Genomic DNA, 14,113 nt, shown 5'->3' with positions numbered 1-14,113 from the left:
AAAAGGGATTTGATATTTACAAAGATATATTTATCATGTTTGTCTTCATTAGTATCAGATGTGAGTAGCATAGTCGGTAATAAGTCGAAGTGTCAGTATGCCACTACTACACCTCTTTATGCGTTACTTCTGTGATCTCTTAGGACAGTGGAGTTTACATTTAGGAAACTTGGAGAGCACGCTTGGCTTGAGCCAGGCGTCCAAGTTCATTAGAAGAAAGAAATGGATGTTGATATTCTGAAATACATGGCAGAGTTCGTCGAAATGAGTTAAGCGATGGTCATTCTACAGTAACAATACAAACACGGTGGTAGAAATTGTGGCAGCATGAGCAGACAAGTTCGTAGTTCCTACAGCACAGACTTTAGAGTTCATTTGCACTGCTTTTCTACTGCCTTCATCTGCACCATTATCCTGTCATCTCTTGTCCACACGCTATAGTCGTCAAACATCGGATATCACATTATTCAAAATTTTTATCTTTCAGCAGTAAAATATTCACATACTGTCAGTCTTGTCTTTGCGAGTTCCTTAATCACTATGACTGTTTCAGACCTTTTCGTATACAATACAAACTTCACAATTGTGACTCTAGGTTTCGCAGATCACAACTTCCTACAGCTTCTCTATACTTCTAATTACAGAATGTGTTGCATGAATATCTGCTCTCACATTAAGCTTTTACAATGAACAATGGCTATGTTAATAGCAAATGTTTTAATTTGACAAGTGTACTTTCAGCGCTGCACAACATGTTACCAACATTATCTTCACCTAGAAGGATTATGAGCAATGTTCTGTACCATTTTACCAAAATCGAAGAAGAAGAAAAATGCTGCTACTGTCAGCAGATAATTGTTATGGCTTCTGGCTAATCATCAAACCTGAAGAGACATCTAAAATTGAAGCATCCTACAGTACCTCTGGAACAATTGGGTCCAGGAAGCAGATCTAGATCACCATCAATCAATGCAGCAATTCGAGAAATCATATCTCGAAACTGTCCTCGCTGACGTCTGCTTCCACCTCAGGTGAAGGTACCCTCCCAAAAAGGCAAATGAGTCAAGCACTATCCAGCCCACCAGTGCTGTCAGGTTCTGGACCAAGTCCTGATTTATCTCCTTTGTGGTGTCCTCACCCTAAACTGCTTTTCATTTACAACAACTAATAAGAAATTTTTTAATATTACAAAGCTGTCCACATTAAGTAAATGCATATAATTAGATGTACAGGTTTCAAAAATGATTTGCAGTAAAAATTAAAAATTTTTCGGCTACCGAAAAGGCAGTTTGCCTTATGTCTGGTAGGTGGACAAGTGTAAGTAACATTAATTTGAGAAGAGTGAACTAAAGTCATAGGTTTTAGAGTGCTCACAATTCGAAGACAGACAGATTGTAGAAAATATCTCAAACTGGGTAAAGTCTGTTATCCAAAATATACCTAAAGTCAATTTTAAAATCCCTTCCATAATAACAGAAAATGTGTCATATACAAAATTAACTGGCATACTTCTAAAACTTCCACGTATCCCATGATTTGCACATTCTTTAAAGCCCACTGCACAACATGCATTTCTGAAGTCCATGCAGAAAACTGTCGACAAGTTGAAATGAGTTGTTGTGTATCTCAAGGAGAAATCCTTTGCTTTAAGCAAACTTGCTTAAATGCAAGAAAATTAAAAAAAAGACCTACTGAAATTGAAACAACATGTCCCAACCAGATGGAACAAATTATGAAATGTTGAAAAGATTTACTTTAAATAAAGATCCCATGATTTCTCACCTCGCTATTTTAGGTGGAAAATCAATGACCTTAAACTTAAAAGATACAGACTAGGAGATAATGCATCAGGTTTTACAGATTTTGAAAGTTTTTTATGAGGCAACCAAAGAGTTGCCCTCACAGAAAACAGTATCAGTTCCAAAAATGAAAATCTTGCCAAGATAAAGGAATGGCAACTAAAACCTTTTAAAGACAAAAATAAAGAATATCCTCAACAAACAAACTCACTGGTTGAAATTTGCTTGAAGGGTTATCAGTGTGGTTTGGAGTCATCTCCAGCAACATTATTGAACACCCGATTCAAAGGCAAGGATTTTCAGATGACAAAACATTTCAGACTGCTAAATGAACACTGTTGCAGGAATGAAAACGTTGATTGTTCAACAGAAAAAACAGCTCATGTTTCAATCAGTTACCACCGTTACAGGTGAGACTTCTTCAGTCTGGTAGGAGTTCAATGACACTATTAGTCAATTTCTAGCGAGTCACAAACCATAAAATGGAGCAGACGTCAAATTGGACAAATTTTTACTGGAGGGATATTTGCCTGGAAACAGCAATGCCATAATTGGTTGGAAACAAAAAAATTACTGTGGCCAGCACTGTATCAATTGATTCTAAAAGTATTATGTATCACAGCAACATCAGTGGCCTGTGAACTAATATTTTCAAAATCAGGACAAATATGCACTGAGAAGAGAAAGAGACTCATGTCGACTAAAATGGGTCAAATTTTATTCATAAATGACAATATTGGTTAATTTTTCTTTTATGGGAACATAGATGGTAATACTGACTGTAAACGATGACTGCAGATAAACTTCAATTACAGTAGTTATAAATCTTATATTGTGTTTTCACAATAAAAATATCAAAATATAACAAAACTCAGTCTTCATTCTTAAAATTTCTCCACCTGATAACGAATATTTAGGGTTTTGTTGTAATATTTATAACTTTTGCAGCAGACGAAATTTAAAACTTTTGCATCTGAAAATTACTAGGGACCTAACACAAAATTATTGCTCCTCTTCATATGTTCTTTCAAAATAGTACCATATCAGATAAAAATACAGGTTTAGTGACCTGAAATAAAAAGGCAATGTACCTACCTTTTATTTATTGTGTGAAGTGTGTGTGTGTGTGTGTGTGTGTGTGTGTGTGTGTTTTTTACTGACAAAGGCTGTGCCGAAACCTATATGCAAGTGTCTTTTGCTCATGCCTATCTGCAAGTGGACGTGTCTTCTTTACGGTAAATAGCAATCTATCTTTTCCTATCTTGTATGTATACATCTTTGTTTTTAGATATATATGTATGTATGTGTTCATGTGAGTATGCAAATGTATGTATATTTATATATCAATGAAAATAATCAATTTTTGAAACTATAATTGGACAGAAAAAAATCTACTCACCAAGTGGCGGCAGAAAAATCCACAAATGAAAGTTAAGGAAATGTGCAAGCTTTCTGAGCCATTGGCTCTTTCTCCTGGCGGAGAGGTTGAACGGGAATGAAACTAATGAAGGAAAGGGCTGGTGAGGCTTAAGAAATGGGGAAAGCTACAGAAAAATTGCCCAGAACCCTGGAGCAGAAGAGATATACTGGATGGCATGATAAGAAAGGACTGATAGAAACACACATCAAACACTGCTATATATACCTCTATAAGTGACATATTATGGGAAAAATGTGTCTTTTGTAACACAGGTGATGGGCAATGTCTGAAGCTGCAGAGCATCACGTGTACATGACAAGATGGAACTTTTCATATTATTGTTTTCCCCTAAGATAAATAAGGGAAAAATTGAACAGTAGTAAGGAAAAGGGGTGGGTAACTCCTAGGATTAAAGTATCACTTGCTAGGAAGATTGGGCTGTACCCAATTCAGAGAAAAAATAGTCAAGATTTGAAACCCCATTATGTCCGCTCCCTCACTAAAAAAGCAAAGCAAAAAATACGATGCTTCAAGAACAAGGCAAAAACTATCTGGAAGACTTGAGTCCACAGAAAATAGCTTTGGAAAATATTATGACAGGACCAAATCATTGGTCACCATATTCAATGATTATTTTCTCACAGTGCAATGCAAGACCTTGCAAACGAAATGCAAACAGAGCTAAACAAGAAAGATTATCTTGTTTATATATTCCACAATATTCTGTAAACTTTCCATAGCCTTTGATTTTGTGGCTCACAAAAGTCTACTTAGGTAACTAAAGTGTTATAGTATTAATGAAATCTTTCTTACAGGGGTAGAATCTTATCTCTGTAACAGAAAACAGATTATCTCATTTAGAGACTGTATTCCAGGAATGAAAATAATCTCAGAATGAGGGAACATAAAGTGTGGAGTGCCCGAGGCTCCAGTACTGGGCCCACTCTTGTTTCTAACCTACATGAATGATCTTCCAATGGCTTTAAAACACAGTTAAAAACACTACTATTTGTTGGCAACACAAGCACTCATATCAAGAGTCCAAACTCGACCTTATCAGACAGTTCACATGACAGCTGAACAGACCTACAACTGCTTCACAGCAAACAGCTCAAATTTTAATGAAACGAAGATAATTACAATTGCTAACAAGCAAAAATGGCCTTCTAATGCAAGAAGAAGATTTTATTGGTCATACAATGAATGAAGCGCAGTGTGTAAAATTCCTTGGGTCCAGCTGGATAACACCTTCAAATGGAGCCATCATGTGAATAAATCAATCAAAAAGCTTAGTTCACTGTGGCATACCCTTAGTAGCATCTCCCACTACGTCAATCTAAAGACAAGAGTGCTGGCTTATTTTGCGTTTTCTCCCTTCCTGTTGTCTTACGGAATTATCTTCTGGGGCAGTGCACCTAAATTAAACTATGCCTCAGAACACATCCATCCAGGAGTCTTATTGCTGGACAGAGCTAACAAACTTACAAACAAATGTGTATCGAATTTTCTACAAATACGGTATGACTGAAATTAAAAGAAAAAGGAGGAGGAGAAGAAGAAGAAGTTCGCAACAAATCCAACCAAGTTTAACCAAGCAATGGAGCATCCATGTTTGAATGTAATGATATTATGAAAAGGAAAGTTGCTACTCACCATATAGCAGAGACACTAAGTCGCAGGTAGGCACAACAAAAAGACTGTCACAATATAAGCTTTTGACTATAAAGGCCTTTGTTGCAAATAGATGACACACACACACACACACACACACGCGCGCGCGCGCGCGTGCAAATGCAACTCGCACACACGACTGCAACCTCTGGCAGCTGACACTAAATTGCGGGCAACAGCAGCAGTGCATGATGGGAGTGGCAACTGGGTGGGGTTAACGAAGAAGCTGGGGTGGGGAGGGGGAGGGATAGCAGGGTAGGGTGCGGGACAGTGAAGTGCTGCTGGGGAGTGTGCAATGATAATGTGGAGAGAGGACAGGGCAGCTAGGTGCAGTTGGGAGATTAGATGGAGGGCAGGGAAGAGTGGGGGGGGGGGGGGGGGAGTTTTGGAAAAGGAGAGAAGTAGAAAGACTGAGTGTGTTGGTGGAATGAGGGCTGTGTAGTGCTGGAACAGGAACAGGGAAGGGGCTGGATGGGTGACAAAAATGGCTAACATAGGTTGAGGCCAAAAGGGTTACAGGGACGTAGATATATTGCAGGGAGAGTTACCACCTACGCAATTCAGATAAGCTAGTGTTGGTGAGAAGGATCCATATGGCACAGGCTGTGAAGCAGTCATTGAAATGAAGGATGTTATGTTGGGCAGCGTGCTCAGCAACAGGGTCATCCACTTGTTTCTTGGCCAGAGTTTGTCGGTGGCCATGCTCACATAGAATGCAGCACTGTGGTTACAGCTTAGCTTGTAGATTACATGACTGGATTCACAGGTAACACTGCCTTTGATGGGATAGGTGATGTTTGTGGCCGTGTGTTCCTCCACCAACTCTCCATAGTTCCTGTCCCTTAAGCACACCATGCCCTGCTCGTCACTACTGATGCCACCCTCATTTACACTAACACCCGTAACACCCATGGCCTTACCACTGTTGAACACTACCTTTACCAATGCCCGAAGGTTCCAAACCAACAACCTCCTTCCTAGTCACCATGACCAACTATATCCTCACCCACAATTACTTCTCCTTTGAAGGCATTACCTACAAACAAATCTGACGTATGGTTATGGGCACTCACATGACATCATCCTATACCAACCTATTCATGGGCCATCTGGAGGAATCTTTCCTGAACATCCAAATCCCAAACCCCTCACCTGGTTCAGATTCACTTATGACATCTTTGCGATCTGGATCGAAGGTGAAGACAACCTACCCACATTCCTCCAGAACCTCGACAGCTTCTCTCCCATTTGCTTCACTTGGTCCTACAAAACCCAACAAACCACCTTCCTGCATGCTGACCTCCACCTCAAAGATGGCTACATCAGTGCCTCTGTCCGTATTAAACCTACTAACCACATGCTGTCCCTCCACTTCAACAGCTGCTGCCCGTTCCACACCAAGAAGTCCTTTCCATACAGCCGAGCCACCCGTGGTCGTCACATCTGCAATGACGAGCGGTCCCTCTCGAAATAAACCAAGGGTTTGCTTGAGGCCTTCACAGACAGTAATTATCCTCCCAACCTTGTACAAAAACAAATCTCCCGTGCCTTACCTTTCCAGTCTCCCACAGCCTCACCGTTCGGCCACAGAGGAGCATTTTCCTTGTGACTCAGTACCATCCAGAACTGGGGCAACTGAATTCAATTCTCCACCAGGGTTTTGACTACTTGTTGTCTTGCCCTGAAATGAGAAATGTCCTCTTCACCATCCTTCCCACCCCTCCCAGAGTGGTATTCCACCATCCACCGAACCCACACAATATTCTGTCCATCCGTACACACCCCTGGTCCCAACCCTTTACCTCATGGTTCATATCCCTGTAATAGACTAGATGCAAGACCTGTCCCATACATCCTCCCACCATCACCCATTCCAGTCTGGTCACAAACATCATTTATCCCATCAAAGGCAGGGCTATCTGTGAAACCAGTCATGTAATCTACAAGCTAGCTGCAACCACTGTGCTGCATTCTGCGTGGGCATGAGAACAAACAAGCTATCTGTCCACCTGAGTGGCCACTGACAAACAGTGGCCAAGAAACAGGAGGACCACCCTATTGTTGAGCACGCTGCCCAACACGACATCCTTTATTTCAAAGACTGCTTCACAGCCTGTGTCATATGGATCCTTCTCACCAACACTAGCTTATCTGAATTGCGTAGATGGTAACTCTCCCTGCAATATATCTACGTCCCTGTAACCCTTTTGGCCTCAACCTATGTTAGTCATTTTTGTCACCCATCCAGCCCCTTCCCTGTTCCTGTTCTAGCACTACACAGCCCTCATTCCACCAACACACCCAGTCTTTCTACTTCTCTCCTTTTCCAAAACTCCCCCCCCCCCTCTCTTCCCTGCCCTACTAATCTCCTGACTGCACCTAGTTGCTCTACCCCCTCCCCACATTGTGATGCGCGCTCCCCAGCAGCACTTCACTGTCCTCCACACCTACCCTGCTATCCCTCCCCTTTCCTGTCCCAGCCTCCTCCTCAACCCCCACCCAGTCGCCACTCCCATAATGCACTGCTACTGTTGCTTGCGGTGTAACTTAAGCTGCCAGAGGCTACAGTCGTGTGTGTGTGTGTGTGTGTGTGTGTGTGTGTGTGTGTGTGTGTGTGTCGTCTATTTTTGACAAAGGCCATGACAGCAAAATGCTTATATTGTGACAGTCTTTTTGTTGTACCTATGTGCGACTCAGCAAGCTTAACCAAATAGGATTACAGGCAGGTTATAGTCTACAGTGCTTTCAAAACTTAAACAATATGATGTGAAGGTGTCTTCAACATAACTGAAACTGGCATATTTAATGCTGGATTCTTGATACAATTTTATCTTCAAAAGGGAAATAATGTTCGGTGAGAAGAGGGGTGGGCGAGGGAGGGCAATTTCTAAGGAAAGAATTATGGTACTGGTAGGATGCAATTTGGTTGACTTAAAAAAGAAGACCTTAATAGCCATTTGAAAAAGTTTAAAAGCATGGCACTTTAAAAAGGTAACAATATCATCCAATGAATACATGGTGGACAAAAGCATGGATAAACAATGTTTAAAAGAAAATCATGATGTTGCAATTGTTGTTGATAAGTACACTTAAACTATTAAGCGTATATTATTGACCTCTGAATAGCAAAAGTGTATCACAACCATTCGATAAAATATCATAAGAAACTTTAAATTTCACTATCAATATAGGCTACAAAACATTTACCAGCAATTGAAGCAAAAGATCTCTGGTACTTTGAGCAATTCCACAAAATGAAAACAATTTTCAGATTCTTTGATCTCTCAAGAAATAATACACACTGAAATGAATCTGACAAGTGCAGACAATGACAAAGATATTTTAAAAATCATTTAAGGCCTGGCCAGACAGAACCCAGCCTGGTAATGTGGCTTTGAGCTGTGACGGCCAAGTTGCGTCACTGAAATACTCGATATTGCATTGTGCTGTTGTGCAAATGGTGCTTTGACACAGCGGCCACCAGTCTGCCACTGTTGCCTGCATCCACTTGTCTCAGACTACAGATTTGCCATTGCAGCTTGTGGATGTGCCTGCTGGCCCATTTAACTGCTGTGATTTTCATATTGACTGCTGAGGCAGCAGTGACAGGAGGAACATCCCTCATACAGTGCTACAAATGCAAGCTGGTAATGAAAATCCAGCTGTTTTCATAGTGTGACAGCTGACACAGTAACAGCAGTCACTGCAGTCAGCTGCTCTATTTCTAATCTACTGACTGCACCTAGTTGCTCTACCCTCTCTCCACAAAGCCTGCTGCTTTTGGCATACCATGCTGCTGCACGCCACAGGCATCTGCCATGGCCTGAGCCATGCCACCAGACCTCATTCTGTCTGGTCAGGCATTTAGAGCTGAAATCAATATCACTGTTCCTGTCCCCATAACAAGATAAATGTGGCACACAATTAAAATTATGTGCAGCTATTTAGAAGGCATTGAAACAAAAATAAGTTGTAAAAAGACTTTCAATGTAAAAGCCATAACTACAATAATAAATTTTAGGAGGAAATTTTGGTTCATATTAGTGTGTCTTCATATTTTGCACAAGCTCCTTCCAAAAACCATAAATAAAAGAAAACAATAAAGGAATTACAAATTGTAATGTTACATTAGCCACTGACGTCGTCACTTTTGCACAGCCATGCTACACCAGTTGTTTTACTTAAAAAAATTAACAGTGTGACTCTATTATTTCCGAGTTATCTGCTTATTACCAGAGAGAAATCCACAAATTAGTGTAAACTCTACAATTTTCCATTTCCTCACGTGATAGCTTTTAAAGGTTTTCACAAATAACTGCAAACACTCACCTTTGTTGATGGTTCAATTTTTATTATGCCTAGTGATTCATTGTGGTACATAATTTTTTGTGAATAAATGTAGTATTTTGGAGGTTATTTTGTAGAAATTACTTAAATCATACGACCAATCTGAAGCCATTACTTAGAGTTATTAGCTAGGACACCTGAAACCAGCCACGATATAATAAAACTTGGACTATCATAAAATGTGATTGGTTGCAGTTATTTCAAAAACTTTATTCATCACAGTTGCAGTGTTCCACACCCATAATGGATAAAAGTTTTAGAGCTTTTACATTTATTACCATTTTTGGGTGCTTAGAATTAGGTACTTGAAATACTAATAATGTTTCGTATTTGTCACACCTGCTTCCACACAAAATAAAAAGCAATTCAGAATCACCAGTAATTTAGAGAGCAGAAAAATCACTGTAATGAAGCAACTACCTATTTTTCTGTTTGTAGCATTGAATATGATACACATCTTTATAACAATATTTTGTTACTGACCTTCAGCTTATTTTCACATTCTTGAACTGATGTAAGGTTTTGGTCCAGCTTTCTCAAACTTTCCACACCATTCTGATTGTCACCTGTTTTCAAACATCTACTTTTGTTCACTATTTCTATCAGTTCCTTTGTTTCTAAAAATTTTGTCTTATAACTGTAATAAATAATGATTCACATAAGAATGATAAACGACTAGATGAGATAGAATAATGACTCTTGCTATATTTTAATATGGACCTATTCATTAAAATCAGTGAACTTAAGGTTTGAGTTTTTGAAAACACTTTTGTTTGTAACTAAATTTTTTATTAAGTGAGGTAACGGGTACTTGAAAGACAACTAAAGTGGTGCAATATTTTACTATAATAAATAAAGGAGAGAGACCAAAGTATTAATAATTTTTAAAGATAAAAAAATTATTTGCAAGAAATGAGTAATGCTATAAAGGGAAGAAAAGAAAAAAAAACCACAAATATTTAAATAAAAGGGAATGAAAAGCAAAGTTATAATGGAAAGAAACTAAATTTGAAAGTAAAATTCTATGTACAGACTTGACAGAAACTCCAAGGAATTCTCGTCTTACGTTAAATCATTAAGTGGCTCGAAACAGCATATCCAGACACTCCGGGATGATGATGGCATTGAAACAGAGGATGACACACGTAAAGCTGAAATACTAAACACCTTTTTCCAAAGCTGTTTCACAGAGGAAGACCACACTGCAGTTCTTTCTCTAAATCCTCGCACAAACGAAAAAATGGCTGACATCGAAATAAGTGTCCAAGGAATAGAAAAGCAACTGGAATCACTCAACAGAGGAAAGTCCACTGGACCTGACGGGATACCAATTTGATTCAACACAGAGTACGCGAAAGAACTTGCCCCCCTTCTAACAGCCATGTACCGCAACTCTCTAGAGGATCGAAAGGTTCCAAAGGATTGGAAAAGAGCACAGGTAGTCCCAGTCTTCAAGAAGGGTCGTCGAGCAGATACGCAAAACTATAGGCCTATATCTCTGATGTCGATATGTTGTAGAATTTTAGAACATGTTTTTTGCTCGTGTATCATGTCTTTTCTGGAAACCCAGAATCTACTCTGTAGGAATCAACATGGATTCCGGAAACAGCGATCGTGTGAGACCCAACTCGCTTTATTTGTTCATGAAACCCAGAAAATATTAGATACAGGCTCCCAGGTAGATGCCATTTTCCTTGACTTCCGGAAGGCGTTCAATACAGTTCCACACTGTCGTCTGATAAACAGAGTAAGAGCCTACGGAATATCAGACCAGCTGTGTGGCTGGATTGAAGAGTTTTTAGCAAACAGAACACAGCATGTTGTTCTCAATGGAGAGACGTCTACAGACGTTAAAGTAACCTCTGGCGTGCCACAGGGGAGTGTTATGGGACCTTTGCTTTTCACAATATATATAAATGACCTAGTAGATAGTGTCGGAAGTTCCATGCGGCTTTTAGCGGATGATGCTGTAGTATACAGAGAAGTTGCAGCATTAGAAAATTGCAGCGAAATGCAGGAAGATCTGCAGCAGATAGGCACTTGGTGCAGGGAGTGGCAACTGACCCTTAACATAGACAAATGTAATGTATTGTGAATACATAGAAAGAAGGATCTATTATTGTATGATTATATGATAGCAGAACAAACACTGGTAGCAGTTACTTCTGTAAAATATCTGGGAGTATGCGTGCGGAACGATTTGAAGTGGAACGATCATATAAAATTAATTGTTGGTAAGGCGGGTACCAGGTTGTGATTCATTGGGAGAGTCCTTAGAAAATGTAGTCCATCAACAAAGGAGGTGGCTTACAAAACACTCGTTCGACCTATACTTGAGTATTGCTCATCAGTGTGGGATTCGTATCAGGTCGGGTTGACGGAGGAGATAGAGAAAATCCAAAGAAGAGCGGCGCGCTTCGTCACGGGGTTATTTGGTAAACGTGATAGCGTTACGGAGATGTTTAGCAAACTCAAGTGGCAGACTGTGCAAGAGAGGTGCTCTGCATTGCGGTGTAGCTTGCTGTCCAGGTTTCGAGAGGGTGCATTTCTGGATGAGGTATCGAATATATTGCTTCCCCCTACTTATACCTCCCGAGGAGATCATGAATGTAAAATTAGAGAAATTTGAGCATGCAGGGAGGCTTTCCGACACTCGTTCTTCTCGCGAACCATACGCGACTGGAACAGGATAGGGAGGTAATGACAGTGGCACGTAAAGTGCCCTCCGACACACACCGTTGGGTGGCTTGCAGAGTATAAATGTAAATGTAGATAGAATCATTGAAAATCAAGTGAGTGAAACAAAGAGAACATTTTAATGCACAAATGCTTGAACTGAATATGAACTCTTGGTTAAAAATATAATTCTAAGATATATTAGGCAGATAATACTAAATCTTATGCAGATATTAAATCTTGCTTGAATTCACTGTCAACAATTTCACTCGCCCAATCCCCCAATCAGCACTCTCATACGGTACTTAATTTTACGCTCATCTTGTATTCTTGACAGCTCATAACACACATATATAAACAATCCGTTTCCAATTTATTTTTTATTTTTATTACATGAAACTATTGTGTCATGTGATATTGGAATTTCCTCTGGCATATAAAATGTTCAGAAATCTTAAGAGAATGCAGCTGGGTGGCATCTTTGACTACTACCGATATTTCATTCCTTTTGCACCTTCACCTGTCAAAATGCAGGCATTATTGAAGACGCCACCCAGTTGGTTTCCCATAAGCAGCCTGAATTATAGTGTAATTCAGACAAAGTCATTGAGCTTGTAAGATAAATAACAGTTGCTGAGGTTAAATTTAGCAAGGGCAGTGTAACTGCAGCCAACACCACTGACACCATACGAAATGTCTGACGAAAATGCACTGGGTATTGTTAAGAAAAAGTATAATTTTTGGCAATTAGTTGTGATGCTGACTAACAGAATGAATATAGTAACCTCAGACTTTTTGCAGACGCTGCAGTTATCTATAATGAAGTACTGTTAAAAAAATTGCACAAATACTCGGTCAGATCTAGATAAGACTTCAATGTGGTTCCAAGATTAGCAACTTGATTTAAATGTTCAGAAACATAAAATTTTGCACTTCACAAAATGAAAAAGAAATGTAATATGCTATGACTGCAGTATTAATGATTACAGTTGAAACTGATAAACTCATGCAAATACCTGGGTGTAAGACTTTGTAGAGATACGAAATGAGACAATCACATAAGTCAGTCATAGGTAAAGCAGGTGGCAGACTTTGGTTTATTGGTAGAATACTACAGAAATGCAATCAGTCTACAAAGTAGACTACTTACAAGTCACTTGTACGACCTGTCCTAGAATATAGCTCAAGAGTGTGGGACCCATACCAAACAGAAATAACAGGGGATATTAAACATTTACACAGAAGGGCAGCAGAAATGGTCCTGGATTTATTTGACCCATAGGTGAGTGTGTCAGACATCCAGAAGAAACAGAACTAGCAAATATTTCATGACGGATGCAAACTATTCCCAGAAAGCCTACCTGCAAAGTTTCCAGGACTATAAAAGATGACTTAAGAAATGTACTACAAGCCCCTAGATATTGCTCCTGTAAGTATTGTGAAGACATGATTATATTATTTACAGAATACACAGGGGTATTCAAGCAGTCATTCTTCCCATGCTTCATACAGAATGGAATGGGAAGAAGCCCTAATACCTGGTACAATATGGGTGAACCCTCTGCAGTGCATTTCGTAGAGGGTTGCAGAGTACGGATGTAGATGTAAAAATGCAAATAACAATCTGAAAGCAATTAAAGCAAAGCAATAGCATGGGGGTATTGTCAGAACTTTTAATAATCATTCATAGAGGATTCCAGCAAATACACAGCAACTGCCTACGCTTCATTGTGCTGCTAACTTTATGGGGTGTAGAGGGACAGAGGTTCCACCCACTGACGTCAATTGAAGCAGTCCCTACTAGCATGAGATGTCATGGCTGATCACCATGACCTACAAATATTACCTATGATCTCCATAATTATGTTGCTGTCTGGTGGCAGTAGAACCGCGACCATTTCTAAGTCACTGCTTGCAAGGATACTGAAAGCAAATTTTTCATGAAACAACATATGTTCTCTTTCCTTACATTTCATACACTTTCTGCCCACTGACAGTCACCAGTTACACTTATTTTCTGTTTAATGATGTGCAGTTCAGTATGTCCTAGTCACTGACTAAACACACTTCTTGATAGACTTATCAATTATTTTGATATTACCTGTAAGAGCACAATGTGTTTTATTTTCAATCTACACTCCTGGAAATTGAAATAAGAACACCGTGAATTCACTGTCCCAGGAAGGGGAAACTTTATTGA

At 39.6% G+C, this 14,113-nt stretch overlaps 1 protein-coding gene across 4 annotated transcripts in view; it reads right to left on the bottom strand.

The window, feature by feature from the left end:
- Positions 1–14,113, bottom strand: part of LOC126480916 (uncharacterized) — a 331,145-nt gene that overhangs the window by 66,318 nt on the left and 250,714 nt on the right. For all 4 annotated transcript variants that reach the window (XM_050104327.1, XM_050104351.1, XM_050104343.1 and 1 more), the window contains exon 24: positions 9,721–9,874. In XM_050104327.1, the coding sequence (XP_049960284.1) occupies positions 9,721–9,874 (154 nt within the window). The remainder of the gene's footprint in view (positions 1–9,720; positions 9,875–14,113) is intronic.

Source organism: Schistocerca serialis, chromosome 1, assembly GCF_023864345.2.
Source record: "Schistocerca serialis cubense isolate TAMUIC-IGC-003099 chromosome 1, iqSchSeri2.2, whole genome shotgun sequence".
In the NCBI taxonomy this organism is placed as follows: domain Eukaryota; kingdom Metazoa; phylum Arthropoda; class Insecta; order Orthoptera; family Acrididae; genus Schistocerca; species Schistocerca serialis.
The sequence above is the reverse complement of the archived record's forward strand: the minus strand, read 5'-3'. Positions and strand labels throughout refer to the sequence as shown.